The sequence below is a fragment of the Salmo salar genome, chromosome ssa13 (genome assembly GCF_905237065.1).
Source record: "Salmo salar chromosome ssa13, Ssal_v3.1, whole genome shotgun sequence".
In the NCBI taxonomy this organism is placed as follows: domain Eukaryota; kingdom Metazoa; phylum Chordata; class Actinopteri; order Salmoniformes; family Salmonidae; genus Salmo; species Salmo salar.
In genome coordinates this window covers 96,606,399-96,625,240 of record NC_059454.1, presented here as the reverse complement: position 1 = coordinate 96,625,240, position 18,842 = coordinate 96,606,399, and the positions used below count along the sequence as shown (strand labels likewise).

General features: G+C 43.5%; 1 protein-coding gene across 1 annotated transcript in view; it reads left to right on the top strand.

Annotated features, from left to right (window-relative positions):
* Window positions 1-4,053: 4,053 nt before the first annotated feature.
* LOC106568302 (zinc finger SWIM domain-containing protein 6) overlaps window positions 4,054-18,842 on the top strand; it is a 63,349-nt gene continuing 48,560 nt past the window's right edge. Inside the window, exon 1 of the mRNA XM_014138514.2 lies at window positions 4,054-4,555. Within this exon, the coding sequence (XP_013993989.1) occupies window positions 4,129-4,555 (427 nt within the window). The 5' untranslated portion in view covers window positions 4,054-4,128. The remainder of the gene's footprint in view (window positions 4,556-18,842) is intronic.

Genomic DNA, 18,842 nt, shown 5'->3' with positions numbered 1-18,842 from the left:
GTCTACTGTTTGCTGATGATCTGTTGCTTCTGTCCCCTAGATCTTCGGTACAGATTCTGTCAGACCTGGGCCCTGACAGTAAGTCTCAGTAAGACAAAAATAAAGGTGTTCCAAAAACGGTCCAGTTGCCAGGACCACAAATACAAATTCCATCTAGACACCGTTGCTCTAGAGCACAAAAAAAAACGATACATACCTCGGCCTAAACATCAGTGCCACAGGTCATTTCCACAAAGCTGTGAACGATCTGCGAGGCATACCAATTAGGATCTGGCTAAAAATACTTGAATCAGTTATAGAACCCATTGCCCTTAATGGCTGTGAGGTCTCGGGTCCGCTCACCAACCAAGAATTCACAAAATGGGACAAACAACAAATTGAGACTTTTTGCAGAATTCTGCAAAAAATATTCTCCGGGTACAACGTAAAAGACCAAATAATGCATCAAGAGCAAAATTAGGCCGATACCTGCTAATTATCAAAATCCATAAAAGAGACGTTAAATTCCCACACCTTCCATAACAAAACCATCACCTACAGAGAGATGAACCTAGAGAAGAGTCCCCCTAAGCAAGCTGGTCCTGGGGCTCTCTTCACAAACACAAACAGACCCCAGAGAGCCCCAGGACAGCAACACAATTAGACCCAACCAAATCAGGAGAAAACAAAAAGATAATTACTTGACACATTGGAAAGAATTCACAAAAAAACTGAGCAAACTAGAATGCTATTTGGCCCTAAACAGAGACTACCTAAGCAGAATACCTGTGGCTGACCCAAACTTAAGGAAAGCTCTGACTATGTACAGACTCAGTGAGCATAGCCTTGCTATTGAGAAAGGCCGTTGTAGGCAGACCTAGCTCTCAAAAGAAGACAGGCTATGTGCACACTGCTTACAAAATGAGGTGGAAACTGAGCTGCACTTCCTAACCTCCTGACAAATGTATGACCATATTAGAGACACATATTTCCCTCAGATTACACAGACCCACAAAGAATTCGAAAACAAACCCAATTTTGATAAACTCCCATATCTATTGGGTGAAATACCACAGTGTGCCATCACAGCAGCAAGATTTGTGACCTGTTGCCACAAGAAAAGGTCAACCAGTGAAGAACAAACACCATTGTAAATACAACCAATATTTATGTTAATTTGTTTTCCCTTTTGTACTTTAACTATTTGCACATAATATGACATTTGAAATGTCTTTATTCTTTTGAAACTTTTGTGAGTAAAATGTTTACTGTAAAAAATATATAGTTTATTTCACTTTTGTTTATTGTCTATTTAACTTGCTTTGGCAATGTAAACATATGTTTCCCATGCCAATAAAGCCCTTAAATTGAATTGAGAGAGAACATGGTTTACTCAATGTGATTTCAGCCTGATGAAAAGATACAGGGTGGAAAATAGATGATAAGAACCACATTACTATAATGAGTTATAAAATATAAATTGAGAGACTGTACAATGACATGGAAATACAGAATCATATTTAAAACATGAAGGGCAGTATTTCTTCTCCAGCTACAGTAGAAACTGTCATTTTGTCTGCATTTATGTGACTCATGAAAGGACCAATATTTCGCAATCAATGTTGAGTTCTATTATTTTATTTCACAAATCAATAGAACTAAAGAGATTTGATTTGTGTCACTATACATTTACAGCATATACATTAGACAACACATATGTACTGTACTGTTTGTGTATGTGATGTGTGTGTGTTTGCATGTATCTGTGTGTGTGTATTAATGTATATATCTCCCCAGACCCCCGCTGCTCCTCCCATGCTGAGAGAATAGGCTCAGTTATCCCAGAGGCTGCTTGACTGTATCTGCCTGTCACTGCATGGTGAGATGAGACAATGGAAAACATATTCAGCCACCAGCCTCATATCACTCACCCAGCGTGGAGCAACTACTGTTCATTAGAATGGGGAAGATGGGGAAGCATCGGCAGGTGGTAATGTAAGTGTAAATGGATATATGCGGGAAATTGTTGCCTACGGTAGAAAGAGAAACAACTAAGCTGATCAGAGGAGAAAGAGAAACATACAAAGATATACCAGAGGTATGCCAACACCAACATTGATGATAATAACTATTGCATAAGCATCACTATGGACCATATTGTGCCAGGTATACTTCAGTCAAATAAAATAATTTTAAGTAAGTACCAGTAAGACAGTAAAGTCAAACAGAATGTCAAAATGGCAGATGACAGAAAAACCGACAGGGTCTGTAAACAAACATGGCTGCCTTTCTAACAATGAAGAAATCAAACACACTTAGCACATCAGTGGCCAGCTCAGCAGTAACCCGTGGTGGTGTTTCAGAGCCACCAGCAGTAACCCGTGGTGGTGTTTCAGAGCCACCAGCAGTAACCCGTGGTGGTGTTTCAGAGCCACCAGCAGTAACCCGTGGTGATGTTTCAGAGTCACCAGCAGTAACCCGTGGTGATGTTTCAGAGCCACCAGCAGTAACCCGTGAGAGCCACCAGCAGTAACCCGTGGTGATGTTTCAGAGCCACCAGCAGTAACCCGTGGTGGTGTTTCAGAGCCACCAGCAGTAACCCGTGGTGATGTTTCAGAGCCACCAGCAGTAACCCGTGGTGATGTTTCAGAGCCACCAGCAGTAACCCGTGGTGGTGTTTCAGAGCCACCAGCAGTAACCCGTGGTGGTGTTTCAGAGCCACCAGCAGTAACCCGTGGTGATGTTTCAGAGTCACCAGAAGTAACCCGTGGTGGTGTTTCAGAGGCCGAGTTGGACCCAAACACACTTATGCTCACACACTTTTTTAAATATGAAAAAACCACACACACTTTCCCCCTTTTTATTTTTTTTTGCTGTATGGCTTTCATTTGGCTGACCCATGTCACCAACACCTAAACAATTAAACACAACTTTATTTATCCCCTGGGGACAAAACAGAAGGACACTTCTGGGTTCCCCCGAGCTCTCTCCCCACTCTATCGAGACATGAATCACACTGAGAAATTACCTCTTTGGCACAGTGGATTCCTGCCTGCCTTCAGGGGAGCATTGAGGCAGGGCAGTCCGTTAAGGCCCATTGACAGCAGCTGGGCTGAGGGACTTGGTCTGTCTTGTTCCTGTGTAATTACTCCTCTCAATAAGGGGAGAAAATGTGACATGAGAGATCTGTCCTACTGTAATAACAATGTTGTGGATAGGAATAATACCCCTAAAATAACAAAAATTATGAAAATAAATCAAAGAGAATAAAATCTAAGATAGAGGGGGAACGAGCTGACTTGTCTGAATCTGTTGCAATGAATGACATTGCATTGATTGTCCAAAGATTACAACACTCTCCATTTTAGATGCAATAATACATCACATTTTCTAATCAATTAAGCCTGCCTCCAGGCTGCAGGGTTTTACTGAACACCACTGAGACTCCCACATCAGATTAAATTAACCTCCACTCTGCATATTTATCTCTACCCTTCTCTCTCTCTCTACCTTTACCCCATTTTTATGGCTCTCTCTCCCCCCTCTTTTTCCTTTCTTACTCCTTCTCTCTCAACCTTTACCTCTTTTCATGCCCACCACATTCCTTTGGAACTGTACGTCACATAGGGCGTCTCTGTATTCCAGCACGCCCGTCCCCCTCTCCCCGAGCCACGAGGCCCGGCCAACTGACAGTTACAATCACCACCCAACGGATCCAACCCCTCCTTTACCCCCATTTGTCGTGTTTTGCGGCCACGACTACCTTCTCAGTCCGTCAATCGCGAGAGAAATGTCAATGGTCGCCCATCATTTTCATTACAATGCCTGTTCATCCTGAAAAACATATATACAAGTTTCCCGGCCCCTTCCCAACTCGTCCTGTTCGAACGAGCGGCCTCACAAAGGATTTGCCGACGTTCGGGAATTCCGCCTTTCATTCCCTTTTTAGAACCAGATAGGCCCCGCCCCTTTCTTCATTTGTCAACACAAAGGGATTTGACAACATTGTAAACGGACCGCCCACCATGCCCAAATAAGGTCCATTTGCCCATACACGGCATACAATCGATTCAAGGGTAACCTTTTCCCTTCCTTATCCCGTTTATATGGTACGTTGACTTCCGCCGTCGATGTTAAAGCACTGCTATCATGGCGGAGCGCGTTCAGCAGCCCCCAGCCAAACGGCTCTGCTGTAGACCGGGTTATAACACGAATTGTAGACAGGGACAACGGGCCGGGGGTACGTTATGTGGCGGTTCGGGTGCGGCCCAAGGCGGGTCGAGCAAAAGCCAGACCCCGGAGTCTCTGTTGGACATCTCGGCCCGGAAAGTGGCTGAGAAGTGGCCGTTTCAACGGGTAGAGGAGCGCTTCGAACGGATCCCGGAGCCTGTACAGAGACGGATCGTTTACTGGTCTTTTCCACGGAGTGAACGGGAGATCTGCATGTATTCTTCGTTCAGTACAGGGGGAGAGGAGAGTGGAACTAGCGGGGAAAATAGTGATGAGACGCGGCTGCCTTTCAGACGAGGCATCGCTCTGTTGGAGAGCGGCTGTGTGGACAACGTATTGCAAGTCGGTGAGTAGAAGGACCCAAGCGGAGGAAAAATAACATTTTATTTTATTTGAGTTATGGTCAAAACTAGAACACGAAACAACATAGTTTGAAATATATTACTAAAGCAGCGAGAAACGAAAAAGGAAGTGTGTTGAATTAGGTTTGAACAAAGGGGAATGAGGCGACAAAAGGGGGGAGGGTTAAATCGCCGAGCTGCGTTGGCGCTATGTGTGTTGGCTATACGATGGTCCTTTTTTACTAAAATCCGAATTATATTTTTCTAACAATATAACGGCTATTATAATACACAGTTGGCTATGTCTATGTACCATAATACATGTGCTATGCTTGAAGGGATTTTGTCTGTTGAAAAATAGCGTAACCATTACGGAAGTAGATGGGGGATTTAATAAATGTGACCATATACTTGACTCGCATTCGAACATTTGGTTCATATTTTCATTTAGCCTGCCACAAATAGGCTAATAGCCTATTTTCATACTTTGAACTGAAAAAGGCGATGCTTTTCTGGGCAGTGAGTGTGTCGCGTAATAAGGTTCAGGGCTGAACCTTGTCGACTGTGTTTATTTTCCGAAGTGAAAGGCATTGGGGAGGTTTTCTGGTTTAACCAGCTAGAACATAGCTCTCAGCTGAATTGACAGTTTCTACGTACGTGCCATCCTATTTCTTCACTAGAAATATGTAGACTAAAACGACTGTTATGCAATCAAATCATGTGATATTTGAGTAACTGAGAAATAGCAGTTTTGGTAACACAGCTTTGACCGAGGATCGTATTGTAGCCTACCCAGTGCGCATATCGAACAGCCGTGAGGCATTCCCATTGAAAGCCTTGGTACTTTGTTCCCATTTTCATGTTCATTTGTCTTTTCAGCTTTCTGTCACCCTCCAAAAGGAAGGCAAACAAAGGCGTGTTTTTATTTATTTTCACTGCTTGTGGAAAGGAGTGGAAGTAATCGCGATTTAAAGCCACATAGACTATTTTTTTATGGACCTTGATATGCACCAATTTGCTGCTAATTGGGTCAAGTGTGCTTATTTCCTTGTTATTTTAGCAAATGTTCTGACGCCAGGATGGAAATAACTGAGACACGTCATTGTAATAATCATTAGCAGGCCTACCAAAATGTATCCTTACATACTCTAATGAACGCATGGTCACGTAATGTACCCCCCTGCGGACGCTGAGATACCTGCGGGGCTCCCTCCATATTCCAACTCATATGCCACCTTTGTTGTGAGTTCATTAGAGCTCTCCATCCCCCGCCTTTGGAAAGCGTTGAGCGTTCTAATCCCATTACTCTGCGTGGTTAATCTGAATTGTAATACAATATGCAAAAGTAATTTTCTGCATGGCAATCCATCCCTCCCTGTCCCCTCCTCCCTCCCTGTCCCCTCCTCCCTCTGAACGCAGTGGATGGGCTGGGCTTTGTGCCCTAGCCACAGTGCCAACAGAGCTCCAGGCTGCTGACTATCTAACACATTATACTATAGACCCAGGCCTGTGTCTTTATCTAGTTTATAGGTAGAGCACCGCTACAGCGGGTCTGAAATTGTCACCCTTGATAAAGATGAGCAAATGACTGTATAATATTAATAATTCAAATATTGAGCTCTATTGTATGCTCAAAATAATTTGGAAATTATATTTTTTACTAATACAATTGCTCAGAGAAATATTTTTTGTAATATTTAGTAAAAGGTAATATTTTTATTGACTCCCCTGTTTTCAATACATTTTCAATAACACACCTTTAGAGGATAATGGCACTGACCCTTTTTCTAAAAGAGTTGGAAAACACATCCATACAGAATCCTTCCAGATCCTTGAAATCCTTCGTCTGCTGTTATGGACTGCCCTTTCATCCAAAAATCCACCACCATATTTCACAGTAGGTATGGGGCTCTTTTTGCTTATGCATTCCAATTTGTACGCTAAACCGAACATAGGTGGGTGTGGCCATAGTGCTCTATTTTCATTTAATCTGACCAAAGCACTGGTTCCAATCTGTGCAAAATGTCGTTTTAGCAATATCCATGCGTTTACATTTGTTAGATGACATTAAAATAGAGCTCTTTGGCCAATCACACCAGTGTTGGGTTTAATGTTGAAATTAGAATGCATTAGTAGAAAATAAACCCATACCTACTGTAAAATATGGTGGTGGATCTTTTATGTTATGGGGCTATTTTGCTTCCATTGGTCCTGGGGCTTTTGTTGAGGTCAACGACATAATGAACTTTACCCAGAACCAGGACATTTTATCCGAAGACCTGGTTACCTCTGCCTGGAGGCTGAAAGTTGTTCGTAAGTGGATTTTCCGGCAAGACATAACTGCAAGCACTCATCAAAATCCACAAAAATGGTTAATTGGTCTCAACATTTTGCAATGGCTATCTCAGTCTCCAGACTGGAAACCCGTTGAAAACCTGTGGTTTGAATTAAAGAGGGCAGTCCATAAGGACTGATGAAGGATTTCAAGGATCTGGAAGGGTTCTGTATGGAGGAATGGTCTAAGATCTCTCCCAATATGTTCGTCAACTCCTCAAACATTTTAGAAAAATGCTCAGTGCCGTTCTCCTCACAACAGGAGGTATTGGAAACAGAGGTGTCAATCATTTTGACCCCTACCTTTTTTTGGAGAAATGTTTTTGTTTGTTGACTTGTTAAATAAAATCTCTTTCTCTGAGAAATTGTATTAGTATAAAATATAATTTCCCCCTTTGTGCATACATTATAGCTCAATATTTAAATGATTTATTTGAGTCATTTTTGCTCATCTTTATCAAGAGTGTCAATTATCTCCGACCCTGCTGTATATCCTCTAGTCTTTCTGCTCATATTGGGAAAGAAAGAAGATAAATGATTCCTCCTCTATCAAGAGGCTCTCCTTTCTCCTTGTTTTCCACGGGGTTTGCTGCCGATTTTCCCTTTTTATCTGGCAGAGATGAGCATGCCTCTCTCCTTTGTGTGTGTATAAGCGTGTGCGTAGGGCTCAATCTGCATGCTAGCAATGGGGAATGACAGCATAAAAAACCCAGGGAGGGTTTCTTGGCTGCTTGCACCACAGCCTGGAATTTACTGGAAGAATGGAGCCAAGAATTGATAAATAAAACATGCAATCTTCCCACACGTGCTTCAGCAAGAGGGGGAAGAATAGGAGAGGGGGGTTCGTTGTGAACAGACCTGGGGGAGAGGATCCGTTACAGATCTGTTTGGCACACATGCATATGTACAGTGTGGTATACAGTACACACCCTCTCTACACAGGAAGTACACATACACACACAGTATATGTGACATGTAGGTTAACTGCCTGCTTAACCTAATTATTATTACCTTAATGAAGGTCAAAATCATATGATAAAAATTTACTTGACACCCAACACGTTATGACACGGTCATAACATGTCATAACAGCTGACATAACCTGTTTTTATAATATGGTCATAACACTGACATATAGTTAGACCTGTTGTGATATATATTGTTTTATTTTATGGCTGGTTATGACATCTACATAAGTGTCAACCTACCACACAAGACAAAACATTCCATTACACCATAGCCTATGTATCAACAGTATGTTTCTGATATATTTCTATACACAGAACCAGTCAAAAGTTTGGTCACACCTACTCGATCCATTTATTTATATATATATATTTTTTTTTACTATTTTCTACATTGTAGAATAATAGTGAAGACATCGAAACTATGAAATAACTCACTGTGTCATGTGTTAAACAAATCAAAATATATTTGAGATTCTTCAAAGTAGCCACCCTTTGCCATGATGACAGCTTTGCACACTCTTGGCATTCTCTCAACCAGCTTCATAAGGAATGCTTTTCCAACAGTCTTGAAGGAGTTCTTGTTGGCTTGAGAACTTGTTGGCTGCTTTTTCTTCACTCTGTGGTCCAACTCATCCCAAACCATCTCATTTGGGTTGAGGTCGGGTGATTGTGGAGGCCAGGTCATCTGATGCAGCACTCCATCACTCTCCTTCTTGGTCAAATAGCCCTTACACAGCCACACAATGTTGGGCCATTGTCCTGTTGAAAAACAAATGATAGTCCCACTAAGCGCAAACCAGATGGGAAGGCATATCGCTGCAGAATGCTGTGGTAGCCATGCTGGTTAAGTGTGCCTTGAATTCTAAATAAATCAGACAGTCTCACCAGCAAAGCACCATCACACCTCCTCCTCCATGCTTCAAGGTGGGAACCACACGTGGAGATCAGCCGTTCACCTACTCTGCATCTCACAAAGACACAGCGGTTGGAACCAAAAATCTCAAATTTGGACTCATCAGACCAAAGGACAGATTTCCACCGGTCTAATGTCCATTACTCGCGTTTCTTGCCCTAAGAAAGTCTCTTCTTATTATTGGTGTCCTTTAGTATTGGTTTCTTTGCAGCAATTCACCCACAAAAGCCTGACTCATGCAGTCTCCTTTGAACAGTTTATATTGAGATGTCTTTTACTTGAATTCTGAAGCATTTATTTGCGTTGCAATTGGAGGTGCAGTTAACTCTAATGAACTTATCTGCAGCAGAGGTAACTTGATTTCATATGTGTTATTTCATAGTTTTGATGTCTTCACTATTATTCTACAATGTAGAAAATAGTAAAAATAAAGAAAAACCCTTGAATGAGTAGGTGTGACCAAACTTTTGACTGGTACTGTGTGTGTATAAATATATCAGAAACATACTGTTGACACGTAGGCTAATTTGAATAAATGTTTATTTTTATTTTTTTACTTTAGGTGTCATATCCAGTCATAAAATAACACAATATATGTCACAGCAGGTGTAAAAATATGGGTCATTACAGTGTTATGACCATGTTATGTTAGCTATTATGACATGGTTATGACTGTGTTACGACACTGGGTATTAAGTCAAGTGTTACATATCATATTCCTCAATGTTGTTTTGGATGAAAAACATACTGTTGTTTATGTCTCTGCTGAACTGTCTGTCACTGGCAGCTGTCCCAGTCGGTCTGTTTTATCCCAAGGCCAAATTAGAGGCCCTACCTATCTAGCCTGCTCAGGTCCTGCTGCTTGGAAAGCTACTTATCTGATAGCCAGCCCATAGTAAACATGTCATGGACATGACTGCCTGGACGAGAGAGAAACACACACACACAGGATGGGCTATGGCTAGCACTCCTCTCTCTCACAGGGATCTATCACTGCTGTTAGCGGTCTATAAACACTGACACGTTGCTGTGTGTGTGTGTGTGTGTGTGTGTCCGTCCTTTCTGTGTGGATAAATACACATTTCACTGTGCAAGCAGGTGCAGGCAAGGCAGAGTCCTTTTCCATATGGGCATGTGGAATACAGAACCGTGATAAGGCAGACGTAGAAAAGTCAAGGGAAATAAATATTTGCCTTTTTTATAACCAATGTCTTCATACGTGCCTACAAGGTTGTTATTATTATGCAATGTGTTGTCATCCTCCAATAACTGGTTATAAATGGTGTAGGCCTATTACACGTTTATAACCATGTCTTTCTATTCACAGACCTTAATGTAGTGTCTTATGTATCATGCATTCATAACCTCATTATTAGACGTTAATATTCATTATCCCCTTTATAAATGCATTATCCTGTCCTCTAGCAGCGCGTGTCGTGTCAACATTGATCCAGCTTGTAAAGCAGCTCCTAAACCCCTCCCACGGCACCCCAACGGGGTCAAGTTCAACCCCTCCCCCTCTCCTTTACCTCGGTGACCCCATCTCTCACGATCTCCTCCCCCCTGTCTGTCTGTTTCCATCAGTCTCTGTTCTATGAGGTCAGAGTTCGTCAGCACTGATCCTATTAGCTGTGAGTGTCTTATTGCTGAGACAGGACTTTGGAGGATTTGAGTGAGATGTTATGGTGTGTGCGCGCGGATCCATGCGTGCGTGTCTGCCTGTATGTGTTGTTTTGGGGGATGGGAGAGATGCTGTCTTCTGGTTATGATTATCAAAGATATCAAAGGTTTTACTCTCTCTACTGAGGGAAGTCAGAGTGTATTTGTGTCGACCAGAATGTAGGCTGGTGTGAACTGTCTTGCTCTGTCATTCACTGACCAGTATCTAGTGTTGACAGGACAGTTTGGCCATTTAACATGACATAACATACCAGATGAATATGCTGCTAGATAAAGATACAAGCACCCCAGTATAACCTGATGTCATGTTTGTACAACAACGTTGCCTCTGACCATATGACACTGGGCCAGGAAGGAGAATGTTGTGGCTGCAACTTAATCCAGATATGATTGGCATTAAGACTGTCTGCCATAAGATATGTGAGCGACGTAGACCCAGTCTATCATCAGACAGGGAGCTGGACATGTTAATTTTCTTTGTGTGAGCCCCAACACTGTTTAGTGGGCTGCGTTCATTAGAACCATGCAGGCCATACACACTGCTAGTCATGCATGACAGAATGTGCATATCAGGGCCAAGGTCTACAGAACCTAGGCTTCACTGCCTAACTGTTTCTCTGGTCCTCTGTCTCCTCTCCTCCTTCGGTACTGATATGAGAGAGTTGAGCAGGTGAAAGACAGCCACGAGGGGCTTCCGCCATGTTACTTTCACTATTTCTTCCAACTCTTTTCAGATCATTACATATTAAGTAGAGGACACGATGCAAAGGGTTTGTGTGTCAAGTGTTTCTGGATGCTTCTGTATTTAGAGCTTCTGTCACTATTCTGGATTTTACAGCCGTTTACCTCTATTTACCTCCATTTACAGCCATTTACCTCTATTTACAGCCATTTACCTCCATTTACAGCCATTTACCTCCATTTACAGCAGTTGACCTCTATTTAAAGCTATTTCTGTTCAACCTAGGCTAACTTCATTACAACATCACTGAGATTAGTGTTGCCGAGGCTTTCACCATCAGAGTGCAGAATTGAATACTTGGCATGGGCCTGTTGCTGTAGAGGCTCTAGGGACACTGGGCTGAGGGGAGGGAAGGAAGACGGTATACTTAAGGGTAAGTCAGTATCAAAGCCTGAGCTCTTATAGCTGCTCGTCTACTCATGTTTCAGAGACATGAAGGAGGAGGAGCGCAGGAGAGTGATAGAGCAAGTCTTCTTCCTCATTACAGGTGCATCCTGCTGGTCAGTGGTTAGAGCTGATGGCTGTGGTCTGGTCCTGGCGTGGGGATGGCAGAGTGTCACCACACAGTCAAATCTCACCCTGCCTCAGATCAGACTCTCACACAGGGCTTTGATGTCCCTCCCTCTGTTACAACCAGACTACAGCACAGGACACTACTTCTGGCTACATTCACTATAGTGTACCAGAAGGCCGGGTTTTGTTCCAGATAAAGCAAGTGTAAAGGTTGCGCGAAGGACGGCAGAACAGGCCTGACATGATCTCCAGCTACCAGACGAGTGTTCAGGGTAATAATGGTAGGATAATGACACGTTGAGTAATAATAACACATTCATAACCTCCATTGTCGCTCAGTAAGACCAATGTTGATCTTTCCCCTCCTATCATCATCATCTCAGTTAGACACACACACAGTATATATATATTCACACACACCTTGACCCGTGTGCTTTGAAGTGTGAGATGGTGAATGTTCATATGTATTCTCCATAAAACATAGGGTCTGTACATATGGTGGAGTTCTGTACAGCTGGTTATGGTTTACACACCTGACAATGCCTTATGGGGAGGCTGGCTAGGCTTTATAGACTCATGTCTGTTATGTGAGAGATGTGGCCTAGCCTGTTGGTGAATTCCACTGTGGTAAAGGGAGGAGTTTGATTCTGAAGTGATGGTGTTGAACACGCACAATAGAATTGTACTGAACAGAATGCAAGTAGAATATGTTTGTTTACTGGCGCTAATGTAACACTCAGTCACTGCAGTGCACGTGAAACCCCAAGGCCCTACCAGATTTAGGCACTGATTTTAATGCTGGCTATCTCATCTGCAATCCTATACCCAATCAATGTTCCGGCGTTCTCCTGAACGATCGCGTGCACTCACTCACTCACACTCTGTCTCTCTACTGGGCTCGATGTTGTTTATCAGTATAAAAGTGAGAGCAAATGGCGACTGTTTCTGCCTCACATTATCTATTTTTATTGGTGCTGCAGTATGGCTAGGCAGTGAACCAAGGCAGCACTGCACCACACAAAGGGTATCACACACATTATAGCAGAGAAGTCCAGATCTGTACAGCCTACATGAATATGAAGCGTTTTCGAGATATCAGAGTTAGTCTGACGTAGTTTATCAATAGGCGGGGATGTAGGCCTATTTAGGCTTTTCTTAGTATGGTGTACAGATTGGTAAATATTTCATAAGATTGTAAAATATGTTGTAGTATTGTAGTGGTTCTGCGGTAGTGGTAGTTGGAGAGGGAGGTTGACAGGGATGGTAGAGAGAGGTTGAAAACTAAAGCAGTATGGTGAAGGGTGGGAAGAGAGGTCGCCGCGGTAGAGGTGAAATGTTTCCTCTGGTGTCGTTTCTCATGTCCCGTGTGTAAATCCTGTCTAGTTTTCCTGTTGTTCTAAGTCCTGGAGTTCTGCCTAGGTATTTTCCAGCTCCGTGCGGCTGAAATTCGCAAACTACATAATTTACCCCTGGATTCAGGAGGAAAAATACAGACATGAGCAAAAGTAGACACTCACTCACTCACTCACACACACACATTATTGTTGTTACATTGTCGAGAAGGAACCTGCAAGAAGCATTTTGTTGGACGATGTATACCATGCATATCCCGTACATACGACTAATGAAACTTGAAACACAAATGGCCACATACCCCAATTTGGCTTTATCTTTCTTCTTATCAGCCGTACAGACCACATCTATCACACACACACACCCAGTGGCCTCCCTTAAAGGGGATGTGTCTGTAAAGGATTATTTGTACCCATAGAGCTCTGATCAAGTCAAAGCCTGCTGCTCCCAAAGCATCATGGGATTACTGTTGCTCAGCGCAACACCCAACAAAACTCTGGCAGCATGGAACTATTAGGAACCAGTCCCCTGAGCCAACAACTACCTGCCTGCCTGTAACATTCCAAACACACCATGCTTGATACTTCTAGAACATTCTAACACCCAAAACACACTGCTTTGCTACTTGCCATGTTTCCTAAATCTTATTTTCTTCAGTGAGTCAGATTAAGGCAGAGGAGAGGCCTAGCTAGTCCAAGGGTCATTAGAAGACGGAAAATACCTCGTCTACAGATGAGAGCTTCTATGTGCTGTACGTACCTTTCTTAATGAGATGTCAGACAGACCCACACATTCACACATCTCCCCATCCCGTCCCCTCTTCTCCTCACCTAGCCCATCTCTGAATATAAATAGTGTTAGCATGTTGAGGTGCCAGAGCTCTACCACACTGTGTGTATCTGTGGGACACTCTGGTTGTGCGTCACACACGTCGGGGTGTCAGCCGTATGTCCGGTGTGTTTAGCCAGCATCCTGAGGAAGGGACAGGGATGGCCAGACAGGATGCTAGGTACTAGGTAGGCTCCCAGGGTAATACCCTGTGTTTGGACCTTGGCCTGCTCTCTGTTTTATAGAACACTTCTACTGAACCTGTAGAGAGACGTAATGGGCTGTGTGTGTGTGTGTGTGTGTGTGTGTGTGTGTGTGTGTGCTCACTGACCTCCTGAACCCCCAGTCACCTATTATCAGGCATTTGCTGCTTCCTGCTTTAACGCACCACTTCCTTCAGGGACTCTCTGGGTTGGGTTACATTCCCCCTCTCCCTTATCCTGCTCGCTCCCCTATCCCGCTCTCTCTCCTCTCTCTCTCCCCTATCCTGCTCTCTCTCCTGTTCTCTCTCTCTCCCCTATCCTGTTCTCTCTCTCTCCCCTATCCTGCTCTCTCTTGTTCTCTCTCTCTCTTGCTCTCCTCCCTCTCTCTCTTTCTCTCCTCCCTCTCTCTTTCTCTCCTCCCTGTCTCTGTCTGACTAATGACGGACAAATTAGAGATTAGGGGCTTTAGTGGGCCCCTCTGGTTACCATAGCAGCCAGACTACTAACACACACAGCCCTCTGGGTCCTACACAGGCTCACACATGCCCTACCTGGCTTTCCTGTGTGGTTTCTCTGAACGGGTATTCTCTGTGTGTGTGATGGCCAAATCCATCTGAACGAATGAAGCAGAGAACCAGACCAGCCTGAAGGGAAACTGGTTCACTGGTACAGGGTGAGGGGGAGGGAAATGGAGAGTAGGGGAAAGGTCAGGGAGGGGCAAGCAGAGGGGCAAGCGTATCAGTAGGTGCGTGTGCTGAGTAAAGCAGCGAGGAGAGGAAGTGCTGAGCTGGTCTGCTGATTTTCCAGAACAGACAAGCAGGGCTGTAGCCTATGGCCCTGACAAACACACACAGCTGAAGCGGTTATTCTTAGTCACACTCAAAAGCCATAAAGGATTTCCACATCTGCTGTCTGTTATTTTGTCATCTAACTGACTGGCAGTTATTGTTCCACTGAACATTACTGTACAACAACTCCCTCAGTTATCAGTAACACCCACTCCCACACTGACTCTTACAACTTCACACACACACACACACACCAGCAGTCAGAATGTCTGAGTCATAGGAGTGTTACTACCTCTCTCTGTCGTGTACCATGGCGTAAGGTGTGTGTGTGTGTGATGTTTGTGGGTAAGAGTGTGTCATTGCCATAAATCAGTTACTCATGAATTTCCTGCTCGTTGAGGGTTAGTTAGGGTTGGGGGTTTCTGCTACAACAGGACCCTACCAGTCAGAACCAGGATGTTGGTGTAATGTTAGACAAAGAGGAGGAAGAGGCTAGACCCTAACACTGAAGTAAGCGTGTATGAGCTTGCATGGTAGAAGTACGTGACGGGGCAAGGGAAAGGTGCTGTTTACTGACAGGTGGAAGGAGGTCACGTGCTGCCCTCGTCACCTACACTGGGATGGATTCTCTGTTAATGTACAACTGTTGGAGTTGAAATGTTAAAGGCCATCTGGGTGACCCCCCCCCCCCCCTCCTCCAAATGCAGGTGTGTGTGTGTTACTCTCTTTTTAAACATTAGGACGGAACCAGAGGTTATGGACGGTAACACACACCGCTCTGCAGCTGGCCATTATAACAGCTGACCAAACTTGGCTCACTGGAAGGCTGCTCTGCTGTGAGAGGCTGTGAGAGCTCCATCATGTTCCACAGCTCAACACTGGAGGGGTTTAGCAAACACATCTCTGTAATAGAACCCAGAGCTGCATCCTTTTCCCATCTCTCTCTCTCTCTCTCTCTCGGTCTCTCTTTGTCAGTCTCTCACTGTCTTTCTCTCACACCTTTATGTAATTCCTTCATTTTCAGTAATGAATGGTGTCTATCCTGTTGAGTAAATGTTTCCCAGCCTCATTGAAACCTCCTGGCTGTGTAGCACAGCTTGGTCACACTGTTGTTCTGAGGTGCCATTCATCTGTTATAGTTTGAAGCTGTGTAGCTAGTTTAGTTTCTTTAACATGCTCCCTCTGCCAACACCAGCAGAATGGATCTTTTGTCTGGAGTTGTTTATCCGAGTGGTGGGAACGAGAGACCTTTGGGAAAGATAACTATTTGTGCTCCCAGCAGTGTGTGTGTGTGTGTGTGAGGCTAAAGAAATGATTTGGGACAGTATACGTCAGGGAACGCTACTGAAATTAAAAAGAGAACAAATGTAATGCCAGCCATTTTTATTTTCCCTCCACCTGTTACTCTGACAGTTTAATTTCTCAGCAGGTCTTTGCTTCCAGGAGTTGGACTGGTAATCAGTGCAGTCAGTGTGTATGTGTGTGACAGATTTGGGTTACAGTGTTGTGCTGTTCTTAGGAGAGGGAATGTGTTTGTTAGCTGTGGATCATAATCAACTCTTCATCTTTCCCCCTTGCCCTCTGTCCTTTTCAGCTTTCCTTGATTTTTCCATACACTTATGAGAAATAAATACAATTGTTTGTTATAGAAGTACAACTAATTGCTACTTAACTGCTACTAATTATCAATAAAAATAGAAAAGCAACTTACCCCTCTCTGAGGTAACTATAGTGTACTATGCTTGTCTGCGCGTCCCCTCTCACTTAAAAGCAGCCAGATTCGCTCTTTCTGTACTGTCTGTAAAATCTGTTCATCCATTACATTTACAATTACATTTAAGTCATTTAGCAGACGCTCTTATCCAGAGCGACTTACAAATTGGTGCATTCACCTTATGATATCCAGTGGAACAACCACTTTACAATAGTGCATCTAAATCTTTTAAGGGGAGGGGGGGGGTTAGAAGGATTACTTTATCCTATCCTAGGTATTCCTTAGAGGTGGGGTTTCAGGTGTCTCCGGAAGGTGGTGATTGACTCCGCTGTCCTGGCGTCGTGAGGGAGCTTGTTCCACCATTGGGGTGCCAGAGCAGCGAACAGTTTTGACTGGGCTGAGCGGGAACTGTGCTTCCTCAGAGGTAGGGGGGCCTGATCAGAGCCTGAAGGTACGGAGGTGCCGTTCCCTTCACAGCTCCGTAGGCAATCACCATGCCTTTCCGTCTGTCCCTTTCTCCCTCCCTAAAGTGTGCTTTTTAAACGCCATCCCCTTCTCTCTGTTTTCAAGTCTTAAGTCAGTGAGCATAGGAAAGGGATGATTGCTGTTTGCAATGCAGTGACTGCTCTGAACACTTCAACTGAAATACAAGATGGAGAAAAATTGAGGAGGAGAAGAATATCAAAAACAGCCAAAACAAGAAAGAAACTAAATAAGTAGAAGTTCTCCAATGCATAGTACATTTTGGTGGATCAGTGTGCGTGTGTGACTGTGTCACTGTTGGAGGCCATAAACAGAGAAAAAGAGAGCGGCCTACACCAGCTAACTTAACGCGTGACGGCACACACACATATCGGTCCCTTTTGTGGCCAGTGAAATGGACGCCATAAACACAGCTACAATAGTGTCCAGTCTGAGCTGCCAGACTCTTTACACCTCCTCCACTGTTGTTAAGGACCTTTCTTTCTCTCCTTTTTCCAAGGTCTCTCTGTTTTTCTGAGGTAGTTTTAAACCATTGCTGTGTGGGTTTGAGTCTCTTGTTGTATAGGGTGTCTGTCCTTTTTCCTGAGGTCAATTCATGTTGTTTTCAGACAGAGCTGCAGGGTGTCTGGTTGGGAAGAATCTCTTCTTCTCTGAGGTATACAGTATGTATACAGTCTGCTACTGGCTTTAGTGGCATAAAGGAAAACCTAGACATTGAAGTTCAAGAAAAAATGATCCTTATAGTTATTGAATAGTCCAATGAATTGTAGTCAGTAACCCCTTTATATTTACATTTTAGTCATTTAGCAGACACTCTTATCCAGAGCGACTTACAGTAGTGAGTGCATATATTTTTGTACTGGTCCCTGGGGGAATCGAACCCACAACCCTGGCATTGCAAGCAGCATGCTCTACCAACTGAGCCACATGGGAATCCCTTACATTGTGGAAATGGGCAAATTGAAATGTTTCTAACAGAAGAACTATACAAATCATATGCATGACCATGATAGCAATTAAAAAAGAACACTTTGGACATTATGGGGAAATTATCAGACCAAAAGGTGAGGACACAACAGGTCACATGACACAAGACTGAATCCAAACATTACACTGTTGATTTGATGTGCATTTTACATGTACTGTACTTTTCACAGCATTTATTGATAATGAAATCTGAAAATACTCTGGATACATTCCGTAACATGATAAAAATATTTGGAGTAGGTGCAAGATGAGGGGGGAGAAACTATTAGAAGGGATTGAGTACGAGCTCTAACTGGAGTCTCCAAGTGGTCACACTTCTTCCAACTGTGTACAGTTCCTACGTCATGTTAATGCACCTTTATGACTCAAGGAAAGAGCCTTCAATGATAAGGGGCTTTTTTGAGCTCTCTTAGCTTTGCCATTGAGGAACTGAAACAAACACACTTGTAGTCTTTTGTTTGGAACACAGCCTTGCGTCCCCAGAATCACACAATTACTGTTGCTGTTTACGCAATCCCAAAAAGTTCCATTATAAATCGCAATCTGTGTCAAGTGGGCATCATTTGAAAGCTTTATTCTACTGCCAATGTGGAGACCATAAACGTTGACACTGGAAATGGAAATGTGAAGTGCACCTTTAGACTCATGGGTGTGTGGTTTGCTTGTATGACATCAATGCGATATTTATTATACTCCTCAACATCAGATCTGTCTGTTTGAGCTGTGTGCCAGTAGTTCCGACACCCATGTATACCCTACAAGACATGCCACGAGGTCTCTTTACAG